At 48.3% G+C, this 20,521-nt stretch overlaps 2 protein-coding genes across 2 annotated transcripts; both read right to left on the bottom strand.

Moving 5' to 3' along the window:
• Positions 1 to 450: 450 nt before the first annotated feature.
• On the bottom strand, positions 451 to 4,650 carry Bpifa1 (BPI fold containing family A member 1). Its single transcript, XM_042694769.1, has 7 exons — positions 4,491 to 4,650; positions 4,162 to 4,321; positions 2,681 to 2,788; positions 2,205 to 2,354; positions 1,343 to 1,427; positions 843 to 906; positions 451 to 491 (listed from the first exon to the last, which is right to left on the bottom strand). Exons 1-7 carry the CDS (start codon positions 4,648 to 4,650, stop codon positions 451 to 453), a joined length of 768 nt encoding a protein of 255 aa, XP_042550703.1.
• Positions 4,651 to 7,557: 2,907 nt separating this feature from the next.
• Positions 7,558 to 19,969, bottom strand: Bpifa3 (BPI fold containing family A member 3). The gene is made up of 7 exons (XM_042694647.1): positions 19,846 to 19,969; positions 15,189 to 15,336; positions 14,743 to 14,850; positions 13,823 to 13,972; positions 13,126 to 13,210; positions 12,646 to 12,709; positions 7,558 to 7,592 (listed from the first exon to the last, which is right to left on the bottom strand). The coding sequence occupies exons 1-7, from the start codon at positions 19,967 to 19,969 to the stop codon at positions 7,558 to 7,560; spliced, it is 714 nt and encodes a 237-aa protein (XP_042550581.1).
• Positions 19,970 to 20,521: the final 552 nt, after the last annotated feature.

The raw sequence follows: 20,521 nt of genomic DNA, 5'->3' as shown, positions 1-20,521 counted from the left end.
TGGGGAGGCGGGAGTTGCTGGGGGGGGGCGGGAGCGCTGGGGGGGGACCGTTGGGGAGGTGGGAGCCCTGGGGGGGCGGGAGCTCTGGGGAGGCGGGAGGCCTTTAGATCATTGGGCTCTGCCTTTCTAGGAAATCATGGGACCTGGCCTCTTCCACTTTCTTTCTTGCTCCATGGAGAATGAGGTAAGCAGCTTTGCCCTCACCCCTACCTTGCTACCACATACTCCTACCATAATGTGCTACCTCCCCACAGCCCTAAAGTAGTGGGGTCATGGACTGGGGTCCCCCAGAATGGGAACTAAATAACCCTTTTGCTTTTATCTCAGCTATCTCATTATAGGGATGGAAAGCTGACTACCACAGATGTCATTTCCCAAGGAAGCCAGCCATTCTGAATCATGGGATGAGGGAGTGCCACTTACCAGCTCAGCAGAAGCCTGATGCCTTCCCTACAACTTGATAACAAACTCTTGTTGACCAAGCAGCATTTCTGGGAAATGAAAGGCCAGAGTAGAGTTATGATCTGGAGGTGAAAGGGTCTAGGGAAAGCCCACATTCCTCCTCCCCTACTGGGAACAGTGAATGGCAGCTTTGGAGCCCAGCCACCTCAGGTAGTCATGGGCTAGATCTCCCCCTCCCAGTGTTAGGGCTGAGGGCAAGGTAGGCTCTTTACCTCAAAGTTACCTGGCTAAGTCAAGAAAGCAAAGAAACCCCAAATGGGACCAAGTTGGAGGTCAGCCCTAGTTTTCCTATGGTGTGCAAGAATAAGAATCTTGGGTGGGGGTGGGGGAAGAAATCTTTGTTTCTCTGGTGGTGGAGAGGGCTTGGAAGCAGGCCTTACCAGCGATGTCATGCACAAGGGTGACATCCAAGTGGCTGAGAACCTCGTTGACCAGAGGGCATACCTGACACAGGGCAGAAAGGGCAGTTAGGCAAATGGGTACCTGCCAGGAGGCTGGGAACAACAGGCCCAGGAAGAGTTCTCTGGGGGAGATTTCCTCTCATTGTTCTGTGCCTGATGATGGCTCTAAGCCATCACAAGGGCAAATAGTCGCACAGCTATATTAGGCAGAAGGAGACACTGAAGACATGAAGGGTTTGGTGAAGAGACCCAAGTCATCCTGCCATTCCCTTGGCTCTAGTGTGGACATACCCAGGGCCTGGCCCACAGACAAAGCCAACCAGTGCATTTAGTGTGACGGAAAGAAAGAACATGGACAGATGGATCCAAGGACAGACAGACTGATGGACTGAGTTTACTACTCAAATGAGGGGGCTCAGACTTGCTTTCAGATGTTATAGGGTTGATGGGTCAGGGGACGGCCACATTTGCTCTCTTACCTTTTCCTGCACCAGCTCAGGAAGGACTTCATTCAAGACCCCTGTGAGGGCGTCCAGAAGGCCTTGAAGTGGGAGGGGAGCAACCCTAGAGGAGAAAAGCCACAAGGGTGATGTGGATGCCTAGAATTGAGTTAGATAAGTCTTCAGGGACCACTTATCACCCTTAGTCTCAACACTTAGTAACCCAAACTGGGCCTATCTACCTCTATATGGGCAGGTGAACAGCAAGAATCCTAAGGGTATACACAATCAGTTCTGAGACACAGCAGGTGTCCCACAAGACTGTGTTAACCCATCAACAGAATATCCTAGTTGCCACAAGGATTCAGTGACATGATACACATGAAGTTCAGTCGACATTAGCCAAGGTATAGGCAACTTCTATGTGTGATGTGTGTCTTGGTCTCCTCAGGGGACAAGTAACTGAAAAAATCAATCCAGCTAGGCTCTGTCTGGAGCATACTCTTCACTGGACAAAGCACATTCATGACTATTACCTGGATGGAATGTTTTAGTCACCCAACATATTATACATTACAGATAAAAATGCTGAGACCCAAATTAGAGAAATAATATTCAAGTTCACCATCTCTCCTCATCCCTGCTAGACTAGGTGGGCTCAAAATCAGATTTCTCATTGTTTATCCAACATAAAATTGGTCATCCTAGCCTAACACAAAGCATAAGTGAATATTTACCCACTTATTTATTTACCCATCTGTCCATACATCTATCTATCCATGTTCTTTCCACCCATATGACCGTTCATATCATCCATCCATCCACATATTCATCCATTATCGATCTGTCCACCATCCTATCCTGTTATCTCTGCATGTGAGGGGCCAGTCTCTAGCCTTACCCATTTTGCAGGGTGATATGCAAGCTGCCAGGTGAGTGGGTGCAATCACCAAGGACCAGGTGGACTTTCCCCTGATTGTCTCTCACAGCTAGGATTTCTACGGTGATGTTCAGCTTCACATCCAGCTCCAACACATTGCCAACTGTGAGTCTGTAGAGGAGACAACCTAACTGGCATTACCACATTCCAAGGTGGAGGAATTTTTCTCCTTGCCAAGAATGTCAGCCTTACCTTCTTCCATCTTATGAGCCATTCTACTCGTCTCCATCTCCAGCAGGGGAAACCAAGGCTCAGGGAAGTCAAATGACCTTCCTATGTGACCCGCCCCCCCCCCCCCCCAGCTTGTTCAGCTAAAGCAAATGATCTAAGGTTGGAAGCCTGGGTCTGTTGCACTCCAACACTTCCTGCTTGGCTGCCCCTGGCATCAAGGTCTCCCTTGTAGAGCCATCTGTTCATCTCCCTTGGGAGGTACTCACGTATTCACTTGGAGCCTCAAGCCCAAAGGGATGGTGACATAGAGACGGTGGCCATTAGGGCTCTTCACATAGCCAAGTTCCAGCAGTTGGGGATCCGTGATTTCAATGCTGTTCAGAGGACAACATCAGAGGGAGAAGCATTAGCTTCTTGAGCCTCAAACCCGGAAACCACTTTTAATCCAAATTGATCAATTTCAGAGGTCACCTGGCATGAAGAAGGAAAAAAGAAAGTCTTGTACCAGAGCCATCTGGGTTTTGAGCCACACATGTGAGTGCCTGGATGAGATCCTGAAGGTCTAGAAGAGACTGTGTCTGGGTTGTGTGCATGCCCGGTAAAAGACTTACAAAGAGAGTGGTTGGCTTGAGGGTTGCTGGGAAGGTGGGTCTGTGTGTGTGTGTGTGTGTGTGTGTGTGTGTGTGTGTGTGTGTGTGTGTGTGAGAGAGAGAGAGAGAGAGAGAGAGAGAGAGAGAGAGAGAGAGAAAGAAAGAGAGAGTGGTTGATGGAAGACAGAGTGGAAAGGATCATGAATGGATTGAAGGAATGCATGAAGAGTGAATGAATGATGTATGGGTGACTGTGGGCATGTCCTGCACAGACAATTATGGGTGTAAGTCACTCATTCTGCCACGTCCTTCAATGACATATCGGTCCACAAATCAGTGACACTGGGGCTGAGGAGCAGGATGAATGCAGAAAGGGCAGAGGAAAGCCCTGGTCCTCCCAACGACCTTTCTCTGTAGCGCTGAACTCTATTGTGCAGGAGAAACCAAAGAGACTGGGTGTCTTGTGTCTCTCCTGTATTCCTCCAGGAGGGTACATGTGGAAATCAAACTTGAGTCTGTCTTTCTGTTTCCAGGTCAGGAAGTAAGCCCCTGGGTGGATGGAAATCACAGAGGTGGCTCTGATCCAGCCTTACTGAGGCTGAGGCAGCTCACCGGCACCAAGCTTCTCCCTGCTTATTTGTGCTGTCATGTGTCTCATAGAAATCACCCTCTCTGGTCTTTCCATGGACATGAGCTACACTGATGATGTAATTTGAGGGCACCTAACATGTTCTTGCTTATACTGAAGCCAGCTGTGTACAAAGGGATTCTCCAAGTGGACAGACAGAATGATCTCAGTGTACTGGAAAAAGGTTTTATCTCTGGACTTCGCCAAGAACCTTTCTTCAGTAACAGTCTAGTTGCGTGAGGACAAGGCACATGCCTGTGCCTCAGTTTATTCGTCTGTGAATTGGGGATTATGAAGTTGATCTTGAAAGTTGTATATGAGGATTATAAGAGCTGCTGGGCAGGACTTGGGGGAAAAGAGGTGATTACTAATACACGAGGACTGGCATTCCTTCCCAGACTGGGGAAGGTCTCAGGACAGGGTTCTAACTCCATGCTCAGGTTACACCCCTCCCTCTATGTGGCTGCTGTCTGGGGCAGGTGGGTCTTATAACTGGTGAGGACCAAGGCCCTGTTTCAGGCAAACTTACTCAATGATGCTATTCAGTAGAGGGATGGATGAGGTCAGTTTTCCAAGCAGGCCCCCCAGCAGGCCCCCAGAATTGCCATCTCCAGACTTCAGGGTGTCTAGAAGTGGGAGGTTTCCCAGAATGTCCAGCAGACCCCCGGAGAGCAAGCCATTGCTGAGACCTAAGAATGAGTAGAAAGGTCCCGAGTCCACATCTGACCACTCCAGATCCTCTCTCCCCTTCATCCTTGCCCCTCCTCTTCCTGGGCGGCTCTACACACAGAGAGGCGTGCATGCGCATGTGGAGCACACACGCTCACACACATGTGAGAGAGGTTGTCACGGACTTACCACTCTTGAAGTGTGCAACCAGGTTTGTGGGATTTGATGGCAGGGCTGGAGCCCCAGGCAAGGGCAGGCCCTGGCCTATGGGTAAGGGCAGGCCTTGAAGCTGGGCTGAGGTCTGGGCCAGCAGCCCACAGAAGATGGTGAGGCTCCCAATTTGAAACATTCTCCCTCCTGGCATCTGTGGACAGAAGTATCAGAGGAATCTATTCATTGCCTGCCCCTATCTTCTATGAGTGTTCCTTCTCAGAACACCCGGGAGAGACTAGTAATCAGAGCTAACACTCCTGGACCTTGCTAGGCAATAGGCTGATGGCTTTCTCCTCAGTGAGTGACTTGATCTTCACCACATCCCAAGAGGTGGGCACTGCCTACTTGCCCTGCACAGGAGGTGATGGGGAGGGGCACAAGGACCTAGTGACTTGGAGGTACCTTTCCCTAGTTCATAAGCACACAGGTGGTGAGGAAATTTGGAAGCACACCTGTCTGACCTAGAGGACTCTGGGTAATTGAGTGACTATCAGCTCTTCTCTCTGGGTGGAGACAAATTGCTTCTCCTTCTTGCTCCCTCTTCAAAGTGGATAGAGAAGCTTAAACAAGCCAGTGGTGGAAGTCCTGCACTGCTCTGCCACTATCCCTGCCCCAGGGCTGGTTCTTCAGGCCCAGCTGGCTTGTGGATGCCCTCCTGAGTCCCACTGAATCAGAGGAGACAGAGTGACAGCCGTCATCACAATTCAGGATGGCAACTCACTATACAAATTCCTCGGAGACCCTGAACTTGAGGCAGGACTAGCACTGGTTTCTCTGTTGGTGGTGTAGATGGCTGAAGGAAGTTGAGGGAGTGGCCATCCCCTTGCTCCTGACTGTAACTAGTCTTTGTTTCTTTGACTAGTACATTGGTTAAAGTCTGCCCAGGGCAAGGAGCTGCCGAGCTGTGGAGGGGGCGGGTCTCACCTGGTTTCTCAAGGTGTTCAAGGCTGCCCTGCTCCCTCTGCTCGGCTCTCCTCCTTGCTTCTGCCCAAGGCAGAGGGCTCTTTTATAGCATGAGGATCAGGAAACATGAGATGGGGCGATGGGTTTTTAGATAATTCAGAAATCTGCGATCTGGTGGTGTCTTTCAGGCCTCTCCAAAGTAAATAATTGCCAATCATATTAGCAGGTGAGTCAGTTAAGCGATTTGGTCCCCAAGTTAAACAGAGAAAAAAACTTGAGATGGGATGTTACTCAAGACTTCATGGTTTCCCATAGAAGGCTGGGGTTGGGGATCCACGCTCAGGTGATCCGGTATGGGGATTGGAAGAGCAGGCAGGGGGGAGCCCAGTAAGGGACATGTCTTATTTCTTTTTTGTTGTTGTTGTTGGTCATGGGGCTTGAACTCTGGACCTGGGCCTGTTCCCTCAGCTCTTCAGCTAAAGGCTAGTGTTCTACCATTTGAGCCACAGCACCACTTCCAGTTTTCTGGTGGTTAATTGGAGATAAGAGTCTCATGGACTTTCCTGCCTGGGCTGGCTTTGAACCATGATCCTCGGATCTCAGCCTCCTGAGTAGCTAGGATGACAAGCGTGAGCCACTGGCCCCAGGCCTATCTTCTTTCTTGGCTTTGGTTTTTCCTGGTCCAATTCTTTCTCTCCAGCTGGAGAGCTCTTGTTTTCAGTGTTGAGTCAAACTGCAAGAGATGCCTGCATTTCTGGGGTGTTCAGTTCCAAGGTAGGGGTCTTCCATTGCCCTTTGACGTGACAATCATGGAAGTACACACCTCACAAGAATGCCAGCAGAAAGCAGTCTCCTTACAGGGGTCACTGAGGCCCAGTGAGGACAAGGGACCCAGAGAGGGAGAGAGCCCAGCACCTGCCAGGCTCTTGCCATACCCTGGATTCTCACAGCCCTGTAAGGCAGGAAGTGAGTTTTTACATGGGGATGGCGGGCTCTGAGTGTGAGGTGGCACATCCAGAGTTGGACAGCTGGCATGGGGCAGGACGCGCACTCAAGACACTCAGTCTTTTCTCTTAGTCGCTGGGCTGAGAGATGGAGGTGCCTTCCCCACCTTTGCTCGCCATTTATGATTTCCTGCATCCAGTTCATGCTCTCATGCTTCCCACTTTCAGGTTCTGGAACAGTCTCTCGAGTTTTGCAGGCCTGAGGGATCCTGAGGCCTCTTGGTTCTCTCCTACTTTTTCTTCCCCCAGATGAAGTCGTGAGGCCTGGGCCCCACGTGAGCCTCTGGATATTATCTTATAGATGAGAAAATGAAGCGTGAAGAGATCAAGGTCTTTCTACATCTTACAAGCAAAATGAGAGAGAGAGGAGGCATGTATACTTACACAGCACTTACAATGTACTTGGTGCTGTCCCTGGGAGAACAGACCTTCATCAAGAGTGAATGGGGGAAGGTGGCTCAGTGGTAGAGTGTTTGCCTTGCATGCATGAGGCCCTGGCTTCGATTCCTCAGCACCACCTAAGCAGAAAAAGCAGAAGTGGCACTGTGGCTCAAGTGGTAGAGTGCTAGCCTTGAGCTGAAGAGATCAGAGACAGCGCCCAGGCCCAGAGTTCAGGCCCCACAACCAACAACAACAAAAAAAAGTGAATGGGATTTTTGCTTCTATATCATGATCAGAGAGAGTGACTTCTTCCCAGGGACACACAGCGAGTGAGTCAATTCAGTTTCTACCCCCATGTCTGTCTGACGCCCTAAGGATCAGTGTTCTGCTTATGCCAGGCCTTCACCGGGCCGGCTCCACGGCCTGTGAGAGCCCAGCTAGTGCCTCCAGGGAGCCAGGGCTGAGGATGCCTTCTCAACATTCCACTCACGGCCCTGGCTGGACTCCTCCCACGCTTCTGTCAGTCATCCTCAAAGTCATCCCACATTGTATCATCTTCCAACAACTCTGATGATTGGGGTAAGTTGCTACTATCCACATGAGGAAACTGAGGCAGGTAAGGCAAGGAACCGGTCTGGACTTGTGTGGTCAGGCAACAGAAAGCTCCCACTGTCTGACTAGAAGTCAGAAGGCTGCACATGTGCCCTGGCAGGAAACAGGAATCAGGCACTAGTTCAAATCCTGTGGTCCTCTGCTCATTGCTGCAGATCCTGAGGCTCAGAGGTCCTATCTGTCAAGGATATGGGGTCAGGGTCATGCTGGAGGAGCTGCAACAAAGCTTCCTTCAAAGACTCAGGTGCTGCTGGATGCTGGTGGCTCATGCATGCAATCCTAGCTAGGGTTCAAAGCCAGCCCAGGCAGGAAAGTCCATGAGACTCTTATCTTCAATGAACCTCCAGAAAACTGGAAGTAGTGCTGTGGCTCAAAATGGTAGAGCACTTGCCTCAAGTGAAAGAGCTCAGGGACAGCGCCCAGGTCCTGAGTTCAAACCTTATGACCAGCAAAAAACAAGACAAAGCAACAACAACAACAAAAAAAACACATGTTCTTAAACCAACTTTATTTCAGGCAAGCTTTCCTTGCTTTGGAGATTGAACTTTAGAGTAAATATAAAATAATACTAGTAATAATAATCATCTTTTCTGAGATGCTAAAGCTTTGTACTGTCTGCACTAATCTTTTGGAGATATTGAGGCTCAGTGAGTTCAGTGACCTGCCTGGGGTCCTCTCAGCGGGGAAGGGGTAAAGTCATTTCCCCATTTGGGACATGGTCCAGCTTCAGTGGTCCATTGGCATGTTTGCAGTCAGTCTTCAGTTCAGAAAACACCTGCTGCTGCTCTCTGGAGCCTGCCTGCTGGCCACGAGGTCAGTCAGATGCCTCTGAGTTCCAAAACTGTGGATCCCATTGCCAGCTGTGCGACTCTGGGAAAGTCCCTCCCCTTCTCCTTCCTCTTCTTCTTTTTCTTTCTTCCTGCTCTTGTTTCTTTCTTTCTTTCTTTCTCTTTCCTTCCTTCCTTCTTTCTTTTCTTTCTTTCTCTCTCTTTCTTTCTTTTCTTTCTTTCTTTCCTTCTTTTTCTTTCTTTCTTTCATTGTGGTGAGACCACTGAACATGAGAGGTACCCCATTAGCAGATTTTTGGTGCACAGGGTAACCAGCACTGACTCTCTAGAATTTGCACAATGTTCCCCTTGGTGAACCTGTCTTCCTTCAGTCCAGCAGTGACTACCACTGCCTGGAGGACTGTGTATGTTGGGGTGGGGGAGGGCAGGAGTTAGATTTGAAGCCACTAATGAAACCCCAGCTCCATACCCGGCTGAGCATGGTTCCCTGTAACAGCAGGGTGTGGAAGGTACAAGACACAGGGCTTGGACAAAGATCCTGAACATTTGGGGCTGAATTTCTGCTCAGACCACCCCAACCTCACAAGGGGTCCATTGTTGGCAAAACACTTCCAGGAGAAAGTGCGATGGATCTGTGGTCCTGTGAACCTTTACATGAAAACAAAATTCGAGAAATCCGAGGAGGTGCCTCCAGGATGCCGGGAGCACAGGCCCAGGAGGGTTGGGGGGGAATGAGGGGAGGGGGCGCCGAGGGAATGCAGACAAAAGCTGTCTTCCTTCAGCAGGGACCAGACCCACCCCACTGGCCCAGCCCTCCCATGTTTGTTCTTTGACTCATGAGCAGGAAGAGGGCTGCTGGCCAGGCCAGAGCTGTCCTGTGGCCTGACGGGGGACGGCCGGCGGGCGTTTAGGGTTGCAGATCCTCTGTGAGGCATTTCGGATTAGGGAGTTTGAATGGACAGATGGAGCTGCTGGCCCTGGTCTCACCTCTGAGCAGTTGACACTCCCTTCTTTGAGCATGCAACCCAGCTGAGCTTGGGTTTCACAGTCTCCCCTGGGTGGCCTGGGGAAGGTAATATGGGAGTACTTAAGAGTGTGCATTTTATGCTGCCCTGGCTATGTGACCTAAGACAGGTGACTCTCTCTACATTCTCAGGGGACGAAACGACCTCCGTGAGGAACAGAGCTGTTACAAAGGTATTTGAGGGTTACGCACGATGCTGATGTAAACTCTGAGCCCTAAGCTTAGCATCTACCAAGCATTTAATATAGATGTGCTGCTATTATTGACATGGCTGTGGGATTTCTCAATTCTTGATGGAGGAGACAGCAATCAAGAGTTACATTCAGATGGCCAAGAACTATCTCATTAAGTGACTCAAAGGATATTTCATAAATACTTGCTGCTTACAAAGTACAGGCCAAACATCTTGTAAATGGTTTCTTGGCATGTACCCCTTATAGTTGGTTACATTTCCTTTTCCAGTATTGGTGTTTGAACTCAGGGCCAGAAAAATGCATAAACATGAGTAGTTCAATGAGTTTTCGCAAACTGAACACCCCCCCCCCCCAAAGTAAAAACAAAAAACAAAAAACCAGACTCTAGGCTCAGATGTGATGGTGCACACCTACAGTCCCAGCTAATCAGGAGGCATTGGTAGGAAGATCACAGTCTGAGGTTAGCTCAGGTAAAAGTGTGATGTTTTATCTGAAATGTAACAAAAGTAAAAGGGGTCCATGGTATGGCTTAAACAGTAGAGTGCTTGCCTAGCAAATGTGAGGCCCTGAGTTCAAACCTCAATATTGGAAAAGAAAAAGTGACCAGCTCTTTAGAAACAACCCCTTCCTAGTGGCAAAACCCCATCCTGAGCTCACCACCATCCTGACCTGTAATGGCATACACCAGTTTTGCTTGTTTGAGCTTGACATTGCTGGTAGAGGAACATGGGATCTGTATGCTTGACTTCTTCTACATAACTTTACATTCTGGGGATGTATCCTTGTGGCCAGATGAACTTGAAGGTCATTTTCATTACTGTCCTGTATACCAGTGAGTGATGTTCTGTGCAAATCTGTCTATTTGTGTGTGTGTGTATGTGACACACCTCTACTGGGGCTTAAATTCACAGATCTTAGCTTTTTTTTTTGTGTGTCGGTCATGGGGCTTGAACTCTGGGCCTGGGTGCTGTCCCTGTGCTCTTCAGCTCAAGGCAAGTGCTCTACCTCTTGAGCCACAGCACCACTTCCGGTTTTCTAGTGGCTTATTGGAGTCTCATGGACTTTTCTGCCTGGGCTGGCTTTGAACCATGATCCTCAGATCTCAGCCTCCTGAGTAGCTAGGATTACAGGTGTGAGCCACCGGTGCCCAGCTGCTCTTAGCTTTTTTGTTCAAGGCTGGCACCCTACCCCTTGAGACTCAATTTGATTTTCAGCTTTTTGCTGGTTATTTGGAAATAAGAGTCTCACGAACTCTTTTTGAGGGAGGGGGTCAGTTGTGAGGCTTGAACTCAAGGCCTGGGTGCTGTCCCTGAGCTTCTTTTTGCTCAAGGCTACTACTCTACCACTTTGAGCCACAGCTCCACTTCTGGGATTAGTTTTGTTTGGTGGTTAATTGGAGATAAAAGTCTCATGGAACTTTCCTGCCCAGGCTACCTTTGAACTCCTGATTATAGGTGTGAACCACCAACTCTCATGTACTATTATGTGAACTGGCAATCTTTAGCTCTCAGGCTCCTGAGTAGCTCAGATTACAGGTGTGAGCCTCCAGCTCCCTGAGCTATTCTTTTGAAAGCCATTTGGAGCATTCGGGGCCTTGCAATCACTGTTGTCATGCATGTCCTGTCTGGGGTGCCCCTGTGCCCCTGCGTGTGTATTTCTGCTGTGTACACAGCGTGTGGTGCACCTGCTAGTCATGACAGGCTTGGGGCTCAGCTTTGGTCACTGCCTTCAGTTTCCTGAAGTGATGGTCTGATTTCTTTCCCATTCTGGGGGTTCTGTATCGTGAAAGAATTTTTCTTCTTTTTGTTGGTTGTGGGGCTTGAATTCAGGGCCTGCGTGCCTCCCTGAGCTTTTGCGCTCAAGGCTAGCACTTTACCATTTGAGCCACAACACCCCTTCTGGTTTTCTAGTGCTTATTTGGAGATAAAGAATCTCACAGATTTTCCTGACCAGGCTGGCTTCGAACATTGATCCTCAGATCAAGCCTCTTGAATAGCTAGGATTACAGGTATGAGCCACTGATGACAGGCTAAGAGCTCTTGTGTGTGTGTGTGTGTGTGTGTGTGTGTGTGTGTGAGCTGTGGGGCTTGAACTCAGGATCTGGGTGCTGTCCCTGAGCTCTTTTACTCAAGGCTAGTGCTCTACCACTTTGAGCCACAGCATCACTTCCCCTGTGAGATTTTTACATCCATTTTATAGATGACAATTCGCCCTGATTTCACTGCAATATGTTTTGCGGAGCCCACCATTGGTGCCAGTTCTGTGGAGGCAGGGGGCTGGGAGCCCACGCGTACCTGTGTGGCACAGGGTCCGTGCCCTCCCTTCTCCTCGGGTGGAATCTAATTTGAACTCAGGCGTGTTCTTGCATTTCGGCTCTGCTGCTCTTTCTCTACCCTCCTGGGAGCTCATTAAGTGTGAGCACCTAGTAAATGCTCAGTAAGGGTGAGAGCTCAGTCCCTTCTCAGCGGCCATGAGCCCAGCCCCACGCCAGGAGAGCTTGCTCTGGTATCAGATGGCTAGTGAAAACACAGAGGTGTTCGTTCTCAGGGCCCAGGCAGCGGGAGGGAGACTGTGCACTCTTCAAATGCATTTATGATAGAAGAGGAGAGGTTGTTCACAGGGCAGGTGTTCACGGGTGCAGGGCAGAAGCCTCTGGCTGGGGAGACATGACAAGGTGAAGTCTTCCCTGCTTCACAGCACACTGCGGAGGACCCTGAGGCCTGGGGCTTGTCTGGACTCAAGGTTGTTCAAGTTCACCAGCAGCAACCTGTTCTGAAAGCAGGGGAAGCTTCAGTCCCCAGCTGACCCTTCAGCCCCAGGCACACGCTGAGGGGAGGGAGAGGTACTTTCCTCCTTCCAGCCTCCAAGGCATGAGGGCTGGGTCTGTGACTGCCAGCCCCTCCCCCAGCCAGTCCCTGGGGCAGGGCTGGACCCCCCCCCCCCTTCCTGGAATTGAGTAGAACTCTTGGAGAAGCCGGGTCCCCTGGCTTGGTGGCTTGGCAGATTCCAGCCTGCTTGGCAGAGTCCCTTTACTGTCTCAGCTCAATCAAGGTCTCTATGGCAAGGACACTTCTCACAGGTCCTCATGACATGCATAGCAGCCCCCCCCTCCCGCAGCTGGCCTCTCAGAGACCAGGGGGTGCTGGCTTTGCCAGGAGATAGGGTATCCTAATTCCAGCACTTGCCAATCCCTAGGAGTTTGCCCTGGCTGGCTCAGGTACTCACCCATGAGTCCTTGCAACAACTTCACATCCAACTGTCCGAGGATCTCACCAATCAGAGGGCACACCTAGGCCATCAGCCAAGACACAAGGGTCAGCCCAGGGGCTGGGCTGGGAGCCCAGGTGTGGGTGAAACTGGGGACGCCCAAGCCACTGGGTTTCCAGAAGGATCCCTGGCAAGAAGGGCTCCATACTGAGCCCATCTACACACTAGGCACCAGGTCCTGTGTTGTCTCCCTGAATCCCCATGCTCTATTTGACAGGGACTGCCATGGTTCCTGAGCTACAGATGGGGAAATGGAGGCTCGGGGCAGTTTCCCTCAAGGAAATGCATCTAATGGCAAAACAAAACCGTAATCGAGCCTTTCGGGGTTGTAGAGCGCTGAGGGTTGAAATCCTCTGCTAAGTGGTCTGTGTGTACGTCCTGACCCGCAGACCCAAGGATGCCCACAGGCTAGTTTTGTGTACTTTTTCTCAAATGTACCTGATTTTCCACCAGATTTGGGATGATTTTCCCCAGGTTCTCTTTGAGGCTGTGAAGAGTTTGTTTCATCTTAGATGGGATGGTCCTAGAAAGGGAGGCAGGCACACGGGACAGAGGGGTTGACTCCATGCAGTGCTCAGGCCCGGTGGGTGCCGAGTGCACTTTCACACTCTTCCAATCCACCTGGCCCTGTACAAGAGGCTTTACAGCCAGCCACAGTCAAAGGGGAGCTCAGAGAGGTCCTGTGGCCTGCCCAAAGTCACACCACAAAGAGAAACACTGTAGATAAGACAGGAAGGACATTCCTGTCCCTGCCCAATGAAAGGGCATTGGGCATGTGCAAAGGCCCTAGGAGTGTAAAAATACATGGCATATTATGAAGGAGTTTGTGTTCTAAGATCCCGGAGGGTGAGGAGCTGCAGAATGAGGCAGTGGGGAGGACAACTGGGGGGCTCCGGTGACATTCTGGAGGTTTCTCTTCATGCCAAGGGAGTTAGAGAGCAGGTGGGAGAATGGAGTGAGGTCTGAGCAGGGACCGCGGGAAGGAAGAGCTTGGGAGGTGGCAGCGCTGCTGGCTCCACCTTGGGAGGCACAGGAAGAGGGTGTGGAGGGTGGGGTCTGCTTTGGACCTGTCAGGAGGAGGCAGGGATGCGAGGCTGCAGCCTGAGCCCGGGCTGGCAGGACAGGGGAGGCTTACTCAGTGAGACTGGTTGTGCTCACGCTGCCTGGCTCCATGCGGCACCTGCCCAGCACCAGATCTCTCCTGCCAAACTGATCTTTCTCCAGCCAGAACTCCACGGAGAGGTCCATGTGCGCATGTGTCTTGAAGATGTCTACGTTGAAGGGCCTGGGGGAGGGGACAGAGAGGAAGAGGCAGGAAATGGGGAGACAAGGTGGGGGCAGGAGCACCCAAGCCCACACCCACAGGCGGCTAGAGACAAAGATGTCTGTCTTCTTTTTTTCTTTTCTTTTCTTCCTTTTTTGGTGCTGGGTGTGAACCCAGAACCTTTTTTTTTTTTTTTCTTTTTTGCCATTCCTGGGGCTTGAACTCAGGGCCTGGGCACTGTCTCTGAGCTTCTTTTGCTTAGAGCTAGCACTCTATAACATGAGCTACGGCGCCACTTCCAACCTTTTCCGTTTATGTGGTACTGAGGAACCCAGGGCTTCATGCATGTTAGGCATTAAGCCACATTTCCAGCCCAAACCCAGAACTTTGGCACTGACCTCACCAGCCCCAGAGTGACATGAAAACCCTTTAAGTAGGCCAGCAGCCTTTGGAAATTATCTCTACTTTCAAATCTTTCCCCATCTTTTTTACTCATAGAGCTCAGGATGGTATTTCCCATGATTCATCTTCACTAGCCATTTCCACGGGCACTCTCTCCCTCTCTCCCCCTCTTCTCTCCCTCTCCTCTCTCTCTCTCTCTCTCTGAAAGAAAATGAAAGCTCAGAGGTGTGAAGTAAGTTTCCCAAGGTCACACAGCCAGTGAGTTCAGAAACCAAAATTTGAATATAGATGGGGGTTGGAAAGATCTGGATTTCCCAATTTTCCCTTAGCTCCCAGGCCTCCAGCAAGAAGGAACTGTGTCGTGCAGACACTACTTCAGTGGAACTCACAGTCTCAATTCCATGTCAAAATCAAGGGAGATGTTTGCCAAGATCCATTCCTTCTGGTCAGACATCTGGATTCCCCCACAATCCAGCTGCACATTGCTAATGTTGACACTACACAGGGAGAAAACAGAGGCTGTTGGGGTGACGGGCTGAATACAGGCAAGACCTTGTGCTGAGAAACCAAGCCGTCCTGTCTGCACAGCAGGCTTGCCTTTCTCTCTCTCTCTCTCTCTCTCTCTCTCTCTCTCTCTCCCTCTCTCTCTCTCTCACACACACACACACACACACACACCCCTCAAAGCCCCATCTTCTGGGCCTTCTGCTTTATCTCCTTCCAATTTCCCTTTCTTCCCTCTTCACCAGCCTTTTGCTCGCTTCCTCTCAGATTTGTCCTCTGACCCAGAGCTCTACTGAGAGCCTGGGGCCAAGGAAAGGGCTTAGGGTCTCACCTGATCTCTTGCTGCCGGAAGTTCATGCTACCAATTAGCCAGCCCACCATCCCGGGGACTACCTGCCCTGAGATGTTCACACTGTCCACATGGTGGATGCTCTGGATTCGGCCTTCTGCGTTGTGCTCCAGGAGGCCTTGGGCAATGACTGGAGATGGAGAAGGGACAATGATTTGTGTATCATTGTGGAAAAGGCCAGGGGGGTGGGAGGGGAAGGAGGCCTGGGGTACAGACCAGTGCACTCCTTTCTTGCTAAGATTGGTCAAGTCACCATGTCTCCCACCCCCACGAATCTGTGTACCAGGCCTGCGAGGAAGTCCACCCCGCACTGTACACTTAAGTCCAGAGCACAGGGTTAACATACAAGACAGCGGTTGCAAGAGAGGTTAATTGAGGACAGAAAAAGGTTGGTATATATGAAGAGAATACAAATTACCCCATCTCATGCTTGGGAAAAATTGTAGGACTAATTGATTAGAATTTGCAATAAAAAAGACTAAGTCTCAAAAAGAAGGGAATTTTCAAAGCGATGAATACACTAACTCCTAACTCTCTGAGCTCCTTAATTCCTGTTCTTTGCTTTACTCTTTTTCCTTTTCCTTTTCTTTACCCTTTTTCCTTTCCTTTTCCTCCTTCTTTCCTTTCCTTCCATGTTTTCCATGAATGCATGCACCTATTCTTCCCTCATTCCAATCTGATGCTGACTTGGCTTAAATGCTCTCCTGATTCCTGATCCAGATAAGGCTGTTGATTATTTAAGCCATTATTGTGTGGTTCACTGTTGGGAAACCCTTGAGGTTCAACATTGTCACGTGACCCAATCAGACTAAACAGAAGATTTTTGTGTTCCATGTTGGAGGGGGAAGGTTCTTTCTCTTTCTCCTATTGGATAGGAACAGGACAACTTGTAGTTACTATGGCCACTGACTATCACTTTCCTAACATTCATTATCATCCTGAAGATGACAAAGCTGATCCTGGCAGAGCTGAGAAATGAACAACATCCAGGCCAGATGGAAGCTCTGAGCTTCCTTCTGGGCTGAAGCAGACCTGGAATATGTTCTATTTATGGCTTTTGGTTTTTGAAATGTTCACTTTTTCATTGTTCAAGCTGGGTTAACTGGGGTTTCTGGGACTTGCTGCAAACACTGTAGCTGACATGAAAGATGATGATAGTGTATAAACATTCACAGCTCACACAGCACTGTGCACCTGTTTCTCTTTATTTAATCCTCCTGAAAACCCATCCACGGACACTCCAACTGCACCATTGTACAGTGGAGGCTGTGTGGGCTACAGCCACACACCGACATGTCTGATAATCCAGGAAAAATAGATGTAATAGATGACAGTAAATTTAAAATGTTGAGTTTTGGCAAGGAAAAATAGAAAACATCTGTAATGTAAGAAATTGAGAAGTGTCTTAGTTTCTGTAGAAATAACTAAAGCTTCTTACCTGGACAGACACATGGAAGTTTTGTGGGTTTTTTTTGTTTTGTTTTGTTTTGTTTTTTGTCAGTTGTGGGCCTGAGCGCTGTCCCTCAGCTCTTTAACTCAAGGCTACCGCTCTACCACTTGAGCCACAGCGTTGACTTCTGGCTTTTTCTGCTTATGTAGAGCCTCATGCATGCGAGGCAAGCACACTACCACTGAGCCACCTTCCCAGCCCCTTGTGAGTTTTTTTTTAAAATTACTATAAAGAAGAATTGGAAAGAAAATAGAAAAAAGATATGTTAGGTCCATCCTTTGAGGCTTATATAAATTGCTTGGCTTCAAAGACAAAAGAAGAAAGTTTGTGTGTGTGTGTGTGTGTGTGTGTGTGTGTGTGCATATGCACGCATGTGCATGCAAGTGCATGCATGTGCACATGTGCATGTTTTGTACTCTTGCTTGGGTTTTTCATTCAGGGATGGTGCTCTACCACTTGAGCCATACCTCCAGTTCCAGCTTTTTGCTGGTTAATTGGGAATAAGTCTCTTGGATTTGTCTGCTGAAGCTGGCTTTGAACTGGGATCCTCAGATCTCAGCCTCTTGAGTTGCTAGGGTTTCAGCCACCATGCTCAACTCATGAATTAGTTTTATATATATTAAAAAATGTAGTTTGAAGCCAGCCTAGGGATAAAAGTCTCCATGAGACTCATCTCCAATTAATTACATAAAAACCAGGAGTGGAGCTGTAGCTGTAGTGACAGAGTGCTTGCCTTGAGCACCAAGAGGCTCAGGGACAGCACCTAGACCCTGAGTTCAAGCCTCACAACTGACCCAAAAAATATGCTGAATTCTAACTAGAGAGGGGTATGGGTGTGGGGGATAGAAAGAAGTTAAAGGAGTATAAAAATACAGTTAAAGGAATTAGGTCTGCTTCCCTATAGCACACTAGGAGAATTATTGGTTACAACAATCTATAATGTATTTTAAAATAACTAGAAAAGTATAAAATTTCCCCCTACACAGAAATTATTAATGTTTGAGGAGACAGATATGCTAGCTTACTGATTTAATATACTTATTGTATACATATATCAAACTCTTGCACTATACCCCATACATATGCACAAATAATCTGTCTTAACAAGAATAATAACATGAAACATTATTTTAGTCAATGGCTTTCAATGCTTAAGAAAAGGACAAAGAAAAATTTGCTAATACTCTAAATAATTTATTAGCTTACAAATATCTAATACATTGTCATTTAATCCAGAAATGCATGGATGGTTCAATAGCAGAAATTCCATCAACACAATTTATCATTTAAAATATTAGGAAAAAAGTATTGACTAACTCTTAAGTGCAAAAAAAATTGTCAAAGGCCAATACTGATTTATGATTAAGAAAAATATATGAAGGTAGGAATATAAAGAGCTGTCTTGATCCAGGCATAGTGACTCATGCCTGTAATCACAGCACTTGGGAGGCTGAGACAGAATGATTTTTAATTCAAGGTTAGCCTGAGGAACATAACGAGTTCAAGAACATAGGCTACACATAATGAGGCCCTCTCTAAAACTAAACAAATAGGAAGACAATAACAAAAACCCCTAAACTTCCTTATGCAACAAAAACTATATTCTAAAAACCTAAAAATAGCCTATTTAGAAGAGAATTCTTGATACATTTCCATTCCTGTAGAGTGTCCTAGCTATAATTCAAGATAAGAAAGGCACAGAAAGCCTATGGGAGCATGAGGAAGTATGAAAGGAAGATAAAGTTATACTGGGGAGGTAGAAGAGGAAGGAAAAAGGGGTGAAGAAGAGGGGGAGAGAAAGTAATAGAGAGGCTGATTCTGTGCATGTATGAAATACAGTAATGAAACTCCTTACTATATGCAATATAATATACCCCAAGGAATAAATTAACATTCTTCAAAGCCAAAGAACATTTGAAAAATGAGAATGCAAACTGAGAAAGGAACCAAAAATAAGAACTTGTAATTCAAAGAAGTCAAGACAGTTAACAAAATTAAGATGACATGCTTGAATTTCCCACCCATCAGATAAAGACATTAAAACAGGCACTCAACTACACACCAGCCTCGCCAAAAATGAGAAAGACAATGGTATAATGGAACTCTCTCTCTCTCTCTCCAATTGTAGTTGGAGACAGTCCTTCAGAATAGTAAATAAGGTCAAGTGTGATCATAGGGTCTCAGTCCTAATCTGCTAGGATGTGTGACCTTGTGAGAAGAGGAAAAGACACCAGAGATGACTTTCTTTCAAAGCCATATGAGAATGCATAGCAAAGGTGACTATCTACACACGGGCAACACAAGCTTCACCAGAAATCAACCCTGACAGCACCTTGAACTTCTGGCCTCCAGAACAGCAAGATGACGACTTGTTTATACCCCCTGCCCTTCCTGTTTGGGGTCTTATTATAAGGCAGTCGAAGTAGAAGGATACACATAGATGTCCCCTAGGGGCAGGAAGCTGAAGAGGCAGGAGTGCTCATGTATTTCTGGCATGGATGTAGACCACAGCCATTCTGGAGAAGGTTCCAGCAGTTTGGGTCAAATTGAGCCTGCATCTCCTCTGGAAAGACAGCTTTGGTAGCTGTCCTCCATCCGGTACATCCCAGAGTGATTCTCCCATATAAAACAAGGCTATATCCAGGCATGCTCATTTTGGTGCAGGCTACAGTAGTGGGACCAAATAGGAGTCCATCCCTAGAGTGATGGTCAAGTAAGCAAAGACAGATAAACCCATGGGTCTCTCTGTACCAACAAAAGCAATATGATGTCAATGACATGAGGAGAGAAGTGAAAACCAGAATGAGTGACATACATCAGTACATTTGCATAAGTTCCATGACTTCCTGTAATGGGTATAGGCATAGTCAGATACATATACTTAGCCCAGGACAGTGTCTGCAATAACTGTGGAGGCAAGAGAGTGAAGATAAGGGAGAGGAAAAATCTTTTTTAAAAAAAGGAAAGGTAGGACTTTAAGGGATTTATGAGAGTTATGATCTACTATGAATTTGCATATAACCAACTCACTCTCGATCTCCTGGAAGAAGGTTCTAAGAAGGTCTTAGAAAAAAAAGGTCAAGAAAGTAAAAGACTGAGCAGAGGTCACTCAGCTCGTAGTGGGGGATCCCAGGCTGTGCCTTCCCTCAACCCTGTAGACATCAGGCCAAGCAGTGGGGCTGAGCTTACTTCTTGCCAGGATGGACTTGCTGCCTGGGTGAGCTGTGACCAGGCCAGGCCAAGGCTGCTTGTGCAATGCCAAAGGCAAGGCCAGAAATCCAAAGAGGAAAAGGAAACTCCAGAGTAGATGCATGTCAGGTTTTGGGACCTGCAGATGTCAAGAAGAGTAGATGGGGCCTAGAGAGCTGACTGTCAGGGTGGCCACCTGGACAGATGGGCTCATGGTTTTCTACAAGCAAGAGTCACCGGAGCTTTCCCCAGCATGCCGTGGGAGGTGGTGCAGTGAACTCTGGCAGCTGCTCCTAGGGGGAGGCCAGGCTCAGGAGAGAGGCCTGGTTGCTTAGAGACATTCACCAAAGCCCACTATTGGGTCATCCAGCAGGAGTCCTCTCCCAGGCCCTGGCACAGGCAGCAGGTGGGGGACTCTTTAGTGAATGAGTGAATGAGTAAATGAAGTAATGAGGATGGCTAAACCTTATTCTGCCCAATATTACTAGAGAGAGGGTTATGGGGTGTTTTGTTTGTTTGCAAAAAATAATGCATAGATGAAATTAAGAACTAATGATTTTTCTTTTTTTTGGCCATGGGGCTTGAACTCTGGGCCTGGGCACTGTCCCTCAGCTCTTCAGCTCAAGGTAAGCACTCTACCACTTGAGCCACAGCACCACTTCCAGTTTTCTGGTGG

The sequence above is a fragment of the Dipodomys spectabilis genome, unplaced genomic scaffold (genome assembly GCF_019054845.1).
Source record: "Dipodomys spectabilis isolate Male_0828 unplaced genomic scaffold, ASM1905484v1 ptg000175l, whole genome shotgun sequence".
In the NCBI taxonomy this organism is placed as follows: Eukaryota; Metazoa; Chordata; class Mammalia; order Rodentia; family Heteromyidae; genus Dipodomys; species Dipodomys spectabilis.
This window is presented reverse-complemented; position numbering and strand designations above follow the sequence as displayed.